This window comes from Nelusetta ayraudi, unplaced genomic scaffold, assembly GCF_046127955.1.
Source record: "Nelusetta ayraudi isolate G7.1 ecotype Tasmania unplaced genomic scaffold, CSIRO-AGI_Nayr_v1 ptg000160l, whole genome shotgun sequence".
In the NCBI taxonomy this organism is placed as follows: Eukaryota; Metazoa; Chordata; class Actinopteri; order Tetraodontiformes; family Monacanthidae; genus Nelusetta; species Nelusetta ayraudi.
In genome coordinates this window covers 611,558-624,682 of record NW_027466210.1, presented here as the reverse complement: position 1 = coordinate 624,682, position 13,125 = coordinate 611,558, and the positions used below count along the sequence as shown (strand labels likewise).

At 48.1% G+C, this 13,125-nt stretch overlaps 3 protein-coding genes across 4 annotated transcripts in view; 1 reads left to right on the top strand and 2 right to left on the bottom strand.

The window, feature by feature from the left end:
* Positions 1-13,125, top strand: part of LOC142880181 (kynurenine--oxoglutarate transaminase 1-like) — a 94,059-nt gene that overhangs the window by 57,932 nt on the left and 23,002 nt on the right. The window lies entirely within an intron of this gene.
* Positions 349-13,125, bottom strand: part of ntng2b (netrin g2b) — a 57,675-nt gene continuing 44,898 nt past the window's right edge. The window contains exons 6-8 of the mRNA XM_076013912.1: positions 4,777-4,944; positions 1,930-2,064; positions 349-621 (exon numbers count right to left, since the gene is read on the bottom strand). Of these exons, the coding sequence (XP_075870027.1) occupies positions 398-621; positions 1,930-2,064; positions 4,777-4,944 (527 nt within the window). The 3' untranslated portion in view covers positions 349-397. The remainder of the gene's footprint in view (positions 622-1,929; positions 2,065-4,776; positions 4,945-13,125) is intronic.
* LOC142880186 (uncharacterized) lies at positions 6,948-10,079 on the bottom strand. The gene is made up of 5 exons (XM_076013918.1): positions 9,075-10,079; positions 8,606-8,707; positions 8,400-8,501; positions 8,161-8,244; positions 6,948-8,060 (listed from the first exon to the last, which is right to left on the bottom strand). Exons 1-5 carry the CDS (start codon positions 9,282-9,284, stop codon positions 7,938-7,940), a joined length of 621 nt encoding a protein of 206 aa, XP_075870033.1. The 5' UTR covers positions 9,285-10,079; the 3' UTR covers positions 6,948-7,937.

Genomic DNA, 13,125 nt, shown 5'->3' with positions numbered 1-13,125 from the left:
GCGCGCGCGCCTGTGTGTGCGTGTCTGTGTGTGTGTGTGTGCGTGCGTGTGTGTGTGTGTGTGTGTGTGTGTGCGTGCGTGTGTGTGTGTGTGTGTGTGTGTGTGTGTGTGTGTTTTCTCTTTTTTTTTTTTTATTATTTCCTTTCCTCGAAGGAGACTGGCCGCCAGTCGGTGTTCCAGTGAGTGCGTGCCACTCCTCTCTCGGCGATGCTCGCGCCACAGGGTCCGCCGCGCTCGGCTCGCACACACGTGTGCGCACACGCGCACGCCAGCGCGCAAACTCCTTGGCCTGAAGAAGGGGGGGCGGGGAAGCGGGTGGGGGTGCCGGGGGTGGGGACTGACGGGGAGGGCGGGGGGGTGTGGGGGGGGCAGGGGTGCGTGTGATTTATCTCGTGGCTCAGTGGGGAGTTAACGTGGGCAGCGCGTGGGCCAGCAGGGCGCAGAGCAGCAGGGCGGCCGCGTGGAGGCGCGGGGACGAGGCGGCGCTGCACTCCTTGCCCGCCTCGCAGCGCGACTGTTGGCACAGCACCCCCTTGAACTCCGGAGGGCACACGCACTTCTGGTTCTGGTAGCACGTCCCGCCGTTCTGGCACAGGAGCATCTCCTCGTCGCACACGTTGACTGCGAGGGGAGGAGAGGAGAAGACGGGAGGGGAGGGGAGGGAGGGAGGGAGGGAGGGAGAGAGAGAGAGAGCGACAGGCAGTTGGAGGATGGAGGCGGGGGGGGGCGAGGAAGGGCAAGAGAAAGGGGGAGTAGGAGGAGACGGGGGGTGGGGGGAGGAGAATTTAGGGCAGAGAGAACAAAGTAGAAGGGGAAGCAGGCGGAAGGAGAGAGGCAAGATAAATTCTTCAGTCTTTCCTCAGGGACACCAACAGGTAACACCTGCCTTCCCACCGCCCTCTCCTCCCGTCTCTTTTATTTCATTCTTTTTTCCCTGAGCCGGCACTTTCTCAGGGACGGCGAGGAAAATCGCGATGCGACGCACGTGCACCCCCCCAGCCCCCTCCCCCGTTATTTATTAACGGGACGACAACGGGCACAATGATGGCGCGACCCATTTCCATCCGACATTACAGTTGTTGGCTGGAAAAACAGCGGGGTGGGTGGGGCCACTGGGCGGGATCTACTCCTGCACTGGGCATCACCAGCCGTGATGCCCAGTGCTGCCGCCACTGGCTGATTTCTGTGGTGCGACAGCGGCGAGTTGGATCAGTGGACCCTCTGCCATCCGAACGTGGCTTCAGATTTGCGAGACCCTCGATGTGGAACTTGAATCAAGGTATTCCACGTTTAAAAACTGTATCTCAGACCCCCGTGTGGCTCTTTCATTCGGATAAAATAGCGGAGCAAAATTACAAGTTCTGAAGTATAATGGAACCCACCATTAAAAAAAAGTGTGTGTGTGTATATATGGTTGCATGGCACAGGATGAATTACCTCAGAATATTATAAAGGGGGACGAATGAAACGTGCAGTATGAAATAATTAAACCCCGAACCTTTTTAAATTGCTAATCCGTTACGCTGTTTTCCGCTAACGCCAAAACAACTTTATACTTCATACGTGTTCTATATTTGTGAGACAGAGGTTGAGAGATAGCTTCGGGGCGGGTGGTGGTGGTGGTGGGGGGGGGTCTATTTGAGAGCGAGACCCCTGACTGGATAGTTGATGGCAGAGGAAGGTGATTTTATGCAACGGGGTTAAGGAGTGACGGTGTAATCAGTTAGCGGAGCCAGCCGACGTCGCTAATGAGCTACATGATGTATTCCCGCCGGGGCGGAGACAACCAGCGGCAGACGCGCAAGCTAAATGACACCGTGAGCCCACAAAGGTCCCGAAAGGCTACAGCATTTGTCTCCCCCCCCCCCTTCCCCCCCCCCCCCACACACACCCCCTCCTTCATTTAAAGATCAGTGGGCGTGAACTCACGGTAACAGCCCTGCTTCCAGTAGTAGCCCGGCAGACAGTCGTCGCACTTGGCCCCCGCCGCGCCGTCCTTGCACTGGCAGAAACCCGTGGCGTTGCAGCGGTCGTGGACGGAGCCCATCTGGTTGCAGTTGCACTCTGAAAGCAGAGAGAGTGAAAAAAAATTGAAAAAAAAAATGATTTGAGGATGGGGGGGGGGTTAAATAATACAGAGAACATCCAGGATGGGCCTGCAGTCCTTATTTTGTTTGCCTCTAGCGAAAATTCTTCGGTGTAAAATTCTAATAACTTGACGCGTGAATCTGCTGCCTGCATCAGAATTGGGGAATGAAATACCTCCAACCCCCCCCCCCCCCTTTCCCTTTTTTTTTTTTTTTTTTTCCCTTGTTTGCATTTTTATGTGTCACCGCCGGGTCCCACAGGTCTCGTTATTTTCCCAAGCATCTCGAAAATTGTCCCGACGTCTCCGGAGGATATTGTTTCAAATAATTACTCGTGTATTGGATTCCTGAAATCAGTAGACATGCCGGGCCGTCGCCACAGTGAAATGTCACCTTCTGAACAAAAGACAAAAAGACAAACAAACAAACAGAAAACACCCAAAAGTGTCCGAAGCCCGATTGCGACTAATCCCGTCTAAATGGGCATGTAAATTCTTTTAATCGGCCCGGAAATCCGCTTTCAAAGACGGGTTAAACGAAACGTGGGGGATGTTTCGGTGCTCCGAGCAGACGAGGGAGATGCAAAAAGTGTTTTCGTTGTGCTGCATTATTAAAGGAGTCCGAGTTCACGTCAGCCTATCAGAAACATATACAGGCCGACTGATAGCGGATCAGTCGACGTTGGCAAAAGATCAGCTGCGCATTTGCATTTCATCCATCAGTCAGTTATTCAGCTGGAGTTTTTTTTTATTTTTATTTTTTCCCCCCCTTTCCTCCCTCATAAATAATTTGAGTGTAAACCAAAGGCACGTCTCTCACTGGCAAACAAACAAGGAGCCCGGATGACACAAACTCAGCAATGTGGTAATGTGCAATAATCCTCGGGCGGAATGAGTTGAATCTGAAGCCTGCCCTCCGTCCTCGTGTACGCCGGATCTTTAGAGAGCTTACAAAAAAAAAGAAATGCAAATAATGTGCATTTCCATGAGGGGTTTTGGTGGAGGATGAACTGCGGCGCTTTGGTAGCTAGATGGCGCAATGAGGAAAATTGGAAAAAGGATGAAATGCCACTTGACACTTTTTCCGGGTGAGAGACAACGCCCTCAGAAAGGCGGTGGTTTGGCCCTGGAAGACCTTGGACACCTCCAGGACAAAGACAAATGCATCAACCTTGGCAGGAAGCGAAAACTGAGCTTTTTTTGTGGGAGGCTGTAAACAGAGGGCTAAATAGATTGTTGTCCAGTAATCTACGGGGTTTTGGATAATTGGGAAACCAGGGGAAACCACTGTCAGTGTTATTGGCAAATCCGTCTCCCATTTGTGTTTTCACCGTTGTTGGTCAAAGACCACCTCAAAATGAGCACAAGTTTGTTTTTTTTTTGTCTTGTTTTCTAAAAAAAAATTCACCCTCGCTTTGAGCCATTGTACTCGCAGATGAGCTTACAGGGAACTCATTCATGCCGACTCCAATCCCGGGACTTATGTGCTCCCCAGTGGACGAGAGCACCTTCCAAACTCCAGCCCACCAATACACGCATCCAATCAACTTCAGGGTTTTACAGTAACCTTTTTGTTTTTTTTATCAAGATCTGACCCTCGGATTAAGTTTGAAAAGAGGATATGAAAAAACGGAGGCGAGCGCACGGCGTGCCCAGCGACCGTCGGCATGTGAGATCTGGGTCTGCAGATGATTTTCTGATAGTTTGATAATTTCCTTTTCTTTTTTGTGCACGGCTTTGAACTGAAGAGTCCTCCAGGGTGCTTAAGTGTGTTTACATTTGGACTAAGTGAACCGTGTTTGACGTTTAATCCTTTTTTATACATATTGGAGCAGTGGTAGATTAAAGAGACGGTGCGGCATTAAGGCCCCTCTAGACACCATCGGTTTCTGAACAAAAAAAATGAAAACCCCTGATTGACCCAGAGCCGAGCATATGTTGCGTTTGTCTGCAAAATATGAAAAACGCCAGGCTGCCTGCCCTGCAAAACTAAAGCAGTTTCAGCTGGTTTTTAGTCCATCACCTTCATCCTGAGGCCTGGTCAGAGCATGTTGGCAGTGTGGTGTAATTTCACTCACCTACTCAAGCTGCATGCATTATGGGTGGACATTTATACCTCCCGGTCACTAGGGGTCGCACTAACTTTTCTCTCTCGCCTCACCGTTCTCTTCTATCGGTTGCCAGGTTGATGCAGGTTGCTCCACGTCATCAGAGCTGCACTTCTGGCTTAGTTGTTTTGTAATTTGCTTGCACATGCTGATTTCTACTTTGAGTTTTTTTTTTTTTTCGTTTTTAGCAAAGACATCACGTTGGACGTCTTTTTCTACCCTTTTTTTTTATTGTTTAGCCCAGAAAGTTCTGAACAAATGCTAAATATAGTCTTGTTCCTTTTTTTGTCGGTGCTGATTGAATTTGCGACAAATAGTGGGAATAAGTCTTAGATCCTGATAGCCACTTCTGCAGGTCATCCAAAACCTGGCAACCCCTGAACGTCTGAGGTCAAACGATGGCACATTTAGAACACATGATATCAGTTAAGTTATGCAAATTGCTGGTTATACATTCAATCTTTTATTTATTAAAAAAAAAAAAAAAAAAAAAAAAAAACACATGAAAAGGGGAGACTCTATCGGTCTTGTCACACACAGACCCAGTTTTCCCACCAGCGCACCTGCTCGCATAGTACTGACCGATGCAGACGTTCTCGTCATCCAGCTCAGCAGAAGCGTTGCGGAAGTACCCCAGCCTGCAGTGTTGGCAGTTCTGGCCTCTGGTGTTGTGCTTGCAGCTGACGCACGTGACGATGTTCAGGTAGTCGATGTAGCTGCAGCGGTTGGAGTGGCCGTAGCACTCACAGTCTGGAAGGAGAAGAAAGACAAAGACTCAGGGCTCGCGGTTCACACCGTCTCTCCTCAGTCAAACCTTGAGCGGCGGAGGGGGAAATTGGAGATGACTGGTAACGGATGCGTCTGAGAGTCGGTCTTGCTGTTGTTGTCGTTTTTTTTTCTTCCACTGAAGCGAACAAACGAATGGCGCCGAGCGTGTTTTATGACTCGGCCTCCCAGATTCTATATTGGTTCAATAAAGACAAACCACTCCCCGACCATTCCTGCACTAACAGGTTTGCTGAGTCTGCTTCACTGTGCTGCACTGATTACTGATGGGAATTCCACCAATCCATCTGAGTGTGTGTGTGTGTGTGTGTGTGTGTGTGTGTGTGTGTGTGTGTGTGTGTGTGTGTGTGTGTGTGTGTGCACCTTTGTTTTGTGAAGAAGTGTCGAAGCGTTTGAGCACAAGCATGTTAATCATGTCTGGGAATCTCATCACAGATTATTAGATACAAACTCAGGGAGTTTGAGGTGAGTGTTGTCAGGTTGACACACACACACACACACACACACTATTGTGCAAAGTCAGTGTAAGAGAACAACAGCCTGCTGCGTCATTTTTATCTCTTGATTAGTTGAAGCAGGTCACTGTGACACTGTGTTCATCCCAAATGTCGTCAGCCTCTCACGGTAAACAGTGTGCACGGTGGTTAAACCTGACACTAAGTCGCCGTGACTCCCTTTAACTCGAACATTGAAACCTCCGCTGCCTCTCCTCCCCTCCTCTGTTTGCTTTTCATTTAAAAAGCCTTCCGTCCTCCTTCGGAAAGTGCTGCGCAATTAGCTCTTAATTAAATTTTCCCTTTGTAATGCATGAACTCAGCGGCGAGGGCTGGATTGCAGGTTCCAACTCCGCGTCTTTTGTGCAGATGATAAACTCGGGACTCCTTCCAAATGTGGATGCCCTGAGACTATTGCAAAGAAATTGGGAAAATTGTGTCAGACCTCTTTGCATAATCCAACGCAAACGGGCATCGTGCAAGAGGATGCAGCGAGAGGTGTAGGGCCTGCCGCCCCCTCCCCCTCCCCCGGCCCACCCCACCCACCCGCTACAATTAACTCAGCTGCGGCTGCAGCCTAATTAAGGTTTTATTAAGCTTTAGAAGTTGGTTGCAACGGTGCGCTGCAAGGCATCACTGTCCTCTAAAGAGGCATTTATCAGGCATGTTTATGCAAATACACATTTAAATGCACATTAAAAAGTCGGGGGGGGCTTAGCTGTTTAATCAGCCGTCACATTATTATTTTATTATTGTTTGGTTGGTGATACCGTCTGAAATATTAATGGGCTGGTTTTTAAAGGAAGCCGGGCGGAGAGGAGCGCCGTAAAGTGCCTCGCTCAGCACTGAGGGAACCACGCGAGCGGCAAAGGGAAAAAAAGAAAGAAAAAAAAAAGGAAAAGAGAACTGACTAATTAAATATAAATGGCCAATTACTCCACTCGCTATTGAGGCGATGGGACATTGTGCTGCAGATTAACGTTACGAGTCAAGATGCTGCTTTATTGGTGTTTATCAATTTGGGATGGTTAATGGCGGCGGAGGGTAGCCACGCGGAGGAGGGTAGCGGAGGGGGGGAGGAAGGAAGCAGCGCCACCTGCTTCAAAGAGTCTGTTAGGCTGAGAGGAGTCGATACGCTCGCTAGCGGCGCTCGCTTTTGAGAGCGGCCCGCTGGAGGCGCTCGCCGGGTGGTTTCCTGTGCCAACGTAAAGGCGAAAACACTCACCTTGATCATGTACACAAAGCACACTGGTATCGTAGGGGAATGGGCGGATGCGAAAGTCGGGGGTGGGTGGGTGGCGGCGGTGGGGGGGTGGGGGGGGGAGTGAACAGTGTGAAGACAATAGAACATGCAGTGGAGGGAGTTTTTCCACAGGTTCTGACTTGTAAAATAACAAACAAAACACAAGATCTTAAAAAACGTGAAGAGATGTAAACCTGAGAGAGAGAGAGGAGACACATTCCTGGGTCTCCGTCAAACTTTCCGTGACTCCGCCGTTGGTGTCTTACCTTTGAAATCGTCATATATGATCCCAAACAACTGTCTGGCCTGAGGCTCTCCTGAGATCAAGAGTTGCAGGAGCCCTTGAAGGGATGAAGGAGCCGCGGTGTAAGATTTGTCTCTCGATCAGCAGCAGCAGCCGACCAGCCTCTAGGTGACTACGAGCTAGCGGTGCTAAAGAGGCGGATGCGGGATTTCCCACGGGGCTCTACCTTCAAGTAGCGCTCTGCCTCTGTTCTGCGGAGCTGGGATAATCTGCACCTATGGTCGTATTTCGTAACTGGTTGGACGGAAGTTGTTGGTGCTTCTTCGGACCCGAAGCCTTGGCTCAGGGTCTGATAAAACAACCCTTCTCTTGTTATCGTTGGAGAATAACGACAGATCCCATTCCCATTGTATTAGCAGCAACCTTGGGGGTTCCTAGATCCTATCCCAGCATTTTTTGGGGAGGCAAAGAGCGAAATCAAGGACGCAATGCAACCAGTTACGAATCACTCCCGCTACCGAAGAACCACACCAGAGTTTTACCTTTTCGTCTATGCCTCTCACTCTCCTCTCTGTCTTCATCTTCTTTCCCATGCCGAGACGACTCGTGACTCCCGCTCTCCCCCTCAGGTTTCCCAGTGAGGTGGTGCACTACAAAGAAACTCCCCAAATCTTTATCGACGCCTCCGCAAAGGCGATCCCGAGCTGTTTCACTAAGCCGTCAATCCGATTCGACCCCAGTAAAACATCTGCTCAAGTGTGAGAAACATTTTGCTGATATGGATCCTTCCCCGTGTTTAACACTTCGTTATTGACTGCGAGGGTCTTTTTTTGAGGCAGAACAAAGATTTTTGGAAAAGTTTTCTCTGAGCGTTGCGTGATGAGATGGGACGTTAACATATTTAAATGCGCCATGATTCTACCAGAACGCTATCAGGCTACTCTACACGTGTACACTGCAGCGTGGATCAGTGGATCTACAGGAACAGGACAGTCTCGGGTACCTCTTCCTCCCGGATGCTCTTCTTCTCCGTGCCCAGGCGAGGCTCCTGTTTTGTGCCCATGAGCCCCGTGGGGGTGTCGCCCAGATTGGTGCAAGGCTGAAACATCCACAATATCCACCAACATGCTCAGTGAAGACGTTGGTGTTTGCTTGCTACGTCTACCTCTACTTCTACTCTGCAGGTAATGCGACCTCACCGTCCTCTTCCCTTTTGTGCTCATGCCCAGATGAGACCGCTGTCCCATGCATCCCGTGTCCATGTTCCACAGGTTTATGTGGGACTAAAACAGGACAAATGTCAATAAAGCACCAGGCTTTTCATGTTCACTGTGCACTATGTACTGGGGCTGCTGGTATTGATTATTGAAACTTACGGATACTTTTGTTTGGCTCTACTCTAACAAGAACAACTCCAAGAAGCCAGGGGGCGATATACCTTGATGCTCGCCCTCGTTCCTTCTCTGCCCGTGCTCAGATGAGCTCGATGGCTTTTCGTGAGCATGCGTCTGACGCTCATGTCCCCCTGAATGGTGGTGAACTGGCAAAATCACAGATATCGACGTGACGCGAGGAAGCGGGATTACAGAGTTTTTTTTGTTTTGTTTTTTTACGGCTTCTGAAGTGCGAGAAAACACACGGTACCCGTTCTTTCAAACGCTCTATCCTCCTTCCTGCCATCCCCGTGCCCGGCTGAGCCTCCGTGGCCGTGAGTCTCGTGCGCTTGTTTGTGTGGATTGTGGGAGACTGAAAGCAAAAAAAAAAAGCAAAGGGCCTCTCACCAGATTGAATTCGTTATTTTGATGTCGCTCAGGAGACGCGTTTCTTCTCCCGCTTTTATGAGCTGTGCATCTTCGCTGGAGGTTTAGCCCCATTAACTGCTGCGCTGTCACATTCACATTCGCTTTACTCTCCTCGTCCTAGTCGTGGCTTTCGGTCTCATCTATTTTTACCTCTACGAGGGATGTAAGCAATATATATATTTGTAAATGACGAGGAAGCAACTATAGTCAATACGTAGTCTTTTGCCTTTTTTTTTTTTTCGCTACCTACAAATCTAGTTTTTTTTCTCGGGAGCAAAACAAATTATGGCCATATTTTCCTCCTTTTATACCTTCATGCTGAGCTTCCTTTGTCTCTCCATGGCCTGATGCAGTTGTGCTGTGGCCATGAACATCATGACCATGACCATGACCATGTCCGTGTCCATGGCCATGTTCGTGTCCGTGTCCATGTTCGTGCCCCTCAGATTTGTGGGAGACTGAAAGACCAGATTTTTCAATGAAACACCGGCAGATTTTGATCTCACTGGCTGACACCACATCTTCCCCAGCCAGACGCCAAGCGCCAACCCTCACGGCGGATACCTGCAGCTCCCGACTCCTTCTCCTCTCCGTGCCTGGACGAAACGCCGTGCCCGTGAGTCTCGTGCACCAGCTCGTCAACCATGCGGATGACTGTCAAAGCACAGACGCCATTGTCAAACGCCGACGCGTCCCTTTTATCGCCAAAGGCGTCAGTTGGCAAAACTCGTCCTCCGCTAAACAGTGGCCGAGCCCTGGCTTTGCGTTACCTTCCTCGTACTCTTCCTTTTTCCAGCTGTGCTCAGAAGAGGTTGAGGTTTTGGGACCGTGCGCATCATGTCCGTGTTCTTCAGAGTTATGTGAGACTGAAATATTACAATTGTGTTGTAAAAAAAAAAAAGAAGAAGAATGAATTCCATTTCAACTACTGTAGTGCATTTCAGCACATCATCGCACATTTTCACATGCTCCTGTCTACACTACTGATCTACCACAGCCACAACCACCACTCCCAGGAATTACCCATGTCCTTCTCCTCTTTTCTGTGATGATGATCTGAAGTTGCCGTTCCATGGCCATGCAACTCATGACCGTGTCCCACAGACTCGTGTGATGCTGTAACGTTGAAGTGGAATAAATTTGGCTTCAAATGTCAAAGAACTCGTAATTGCAAAAAGAAATTAAAAAAAAAAAGTTTTTCGCTCTTCCATCGTACTCGACTTGCCCCGCTACGTCCAACGCAACCAGGTGTTACTACCGCTACCACTACTCTCTGCTGTAAATGTACCTTCACTCTCCTCTTTCTCTCTTTTGTGCCCATGCCCGGATGAGTCTGTTTTACTGTGACCGTGTACCTCCTCGTGTCCATGGTCCACAGACCTCTGCAGGACTAGGAGATCACAAAATGTCATTACACCAGAAAGAAAAAAAATGAAAACATTGTTTTTATTGTTTAAGTTTATCCTTTTCCTTCATCACAAGTTTCTAAACAACTCGTGGTGACCACTGGGATAAATACCTTTGCCGTCCTCCACCCTGTGTCCGTGCCCAGCTGAGACCGTTGTGCTGTGTCCATGTGTCTCATGCCCATGATCCACAGACTTATGCTGGGCTAAGGCATTGCAAACGAGACGGAAAATTTGACTGATTACACGTCAACTTTGTCTCCAAACACTCTTATTTCAAATGATGGTGTTTTTTCCCTGCTTTTACTTTTCCACACGTGGGGATCCACTGTCTATACCTTCACTGCCCTGTTTCCAACTGTGCTCATGCCCAGATGAGGTTGCCGTCCCATGGGTCCCGTGTCCGTGTTCCACAGACTTATGTGGGACTAAAATGGGGGCAAATGTGATTAAAACAGCAAGTAAAAAACTTCTATTGGATTTTACTAAACAAGCAATTAAAACCTACGTCTACCTCTACATCTGTTCTACAGATAATGCAGCCTCACCCTCTTCCCTTTTGTGCTCATGCCCAGATGAGGCTGCCGTCCCATGGGTCCCATGTCCGTGTTCCACAGACTTATGTGGGACTAAAATGGGGCAAATGTGATTAAAACAAGTAAAAAACTTCTGTTAGATTTCACTAGACAAGCATTTACAACCTACATCTACCTCTATGTCTAATCTATAGATAATTTGGCCTCACCCTCTTCCCTCTTGTGCTCATGCCCAGATGAGACTGCTGCCCCATGCAGCCCATGTCCATGTTCCACAGACTTATGTGGGACTAAAATGGTCCAAATATGATTAAAACAGCAAGTAAAAAAAAAAAAATTCTATTAGATTTTATTAAACAAACTATTAAAACTGACATCTACCTCTACGTCTACTCTACAGATAATGCAGCCTCACCCTCTTCCCTCTTGTGTTCATGCCCAGATGAGACCGCTGCCCCATGCAGCCCATGTCCATGTTCCACAGACTTATGTGGGGCTAAAATGGGACAAATTTGAATAAAACAGTGAGCAAAAAACTTAAATTAGATTTTACTTAACAAGCATTTAAAACCTACGTCTACCTCTACTTCTAATCCTCAGATAATGTGGCCTCACCCTCCTCTTCCCTTTTGTGCTCATGCCCAGATGAGACCGCTGTCCCATGCATCCCGTGTCCATGTTCCACAGACTTATGTGGGACTAAAAAAGGGGCAAATTTGAATAAGACAGTCAGTAAAAAACTTTTATTAGAGTTTACTGAACAAGCATTTACAACCTACGTCTACCTCTACTTCTAATCTTCAGATGATGTGGCCTCACCCTCCTCTTCCCTTTTGTGCTCATGCCCAGATGTGACCGCTGTCCCATGCATCCCGTGTCCATGTTCCACAGACAGATGTGGAACTAAAACGGGTCAAATGTGAATAAAACACAAGGCAAAAAAAAAAAAAGCCCTTTTGGATTTTACTCACTCAAAAGTAATTCAAAGTCTACATCTACATAACGTCTACGTCGAATCTACAAATAATAGTAGACTCTTTACATGAGGCCTCACCCTCCTCCTCCCTTTTGTGTTCATGCCCAGATGAGGTTGTGGTTTTATGGCCATGACTCTCATGAAGGTTGTCCTCTACAAAATAGGGGAAGAATTAAATTGTAAATTTTAAGCCTTGTAACGGTTATTTTCTTCCAGTTTAGCAGCAGCTCTGAGTGTACCTTCGTGCACCTCCTCGTGCTTGTCATTGTGCTCGGATGAAGTTGTTGTTGCATGACCGTGGTTGTCATGTATATAAATCTCAGAAATGTGGGAAACTGACACACAGAATATGTATAGATTTTTTTTTTTTTTTTTTTTTTTAAAGTGAAGTACCACCCAGAAAATGTTAAATTGGTTAGCTGTGCTGGACATGATGTAGGGTCAAACTGAAATGAGGGGAGCTGCAGTTAGCTACAGTTAGCTTCAGTGAGCTACAGATAGCCACAGTGAGCTAGTTTCCTACACTGACAACAGGAGGCTAGAGTTTGCTGCAGCTAGCTACAGTGGGCTACGGATAGCCACAGTGAGCTACATTCAGCTACAGTTAACTACGTGAGCTATAGTTTGCTACATTTAGAACAGGAGGCTTCGCTACAGCTAGCTGCTGCGCTACACCGTACGTACAGTGATCCAGCCTCTCCTCGGAAGAAGTTTCATGGCCGTGTCCCTGAGACGTGCCGTGCGCTGCAGAGGAGTGTATAATTTATTCAAAAAAACAACAAAACTTAGAGATTTGGTACTTCGATTTTTTTTTGTTTCCCTGCTGCCTGTCAAGCTTCAGCGTTAGCAGGAATGATGTTCCCCACAAGTAAAGTACCACACTGTGTAAATGTGGGAAAAGGCTCCGCCTGACATTAAAGTGATACCTTTCACTTGAGTGTTCCTCTCCTCCTCCTTCCCGCCTCCGTCTTCCCTGCGCTCAGTTGAGGTTTTGTGGCCGCGAATCTCGTGTGAGGATTCCTCCGGCTGCTCGTGGAAAACTGAAACATCACCGTTGCTGTTGGTTTTTTTTTTTTTTTTTTGCTTTTTTCTCATGCCAAACAAATCCAGAGACGTTTCTGCCGCGTCTCCCGCGACTTTGGGTTGTTGCTTTTATTTACACGGCTGCGCTCCGGTGTGTAAAATTTGCATTTACTGTAGTAAATGTAGCGGAGCAGATAAAAGTACATCCGCGGTTTATACCTGCGTGCTCTGTTTCTCTACTACTCTCCTTCTCCTTCTCTTCCTCTTCATGCTTCCACGAGGAGATGTGGCCATGACCTTCCTGTCTGTGCCCCTCGGAATTGTGAGAAACTGACACACACACACACACACACACACACACACACACACGCCATTGCATATTTCAAAATTATTTGTGAAAAAAAAAACCCCCAAGAAGCTG

Bases quoted from the DNA above. Each gene is read 5' to 3' on its own strand.
- LOC142880186 (XM_076013918.1), bottom strand. From the start codon at position 9,284: ATGTGGTGTCAGCCAGTGAGATCAAAATCTGCCGGTGTTTCATTGAAA. The intron at 8,502-8,605 runs GTACCGTGTGTT...TGATTTTGCCAG, and splicing joins TAGAGCGTTTGAAAGAACGG to TTCACCACCATTCAGGGGGA. The intron at 8,061-8,160 runs GTGAGGTCGCAT...TGGATGTTTCAG, and splicing joins GCACAAAAGGGAAGAGGACG to CCTTGCACCAATCTGGGCGA.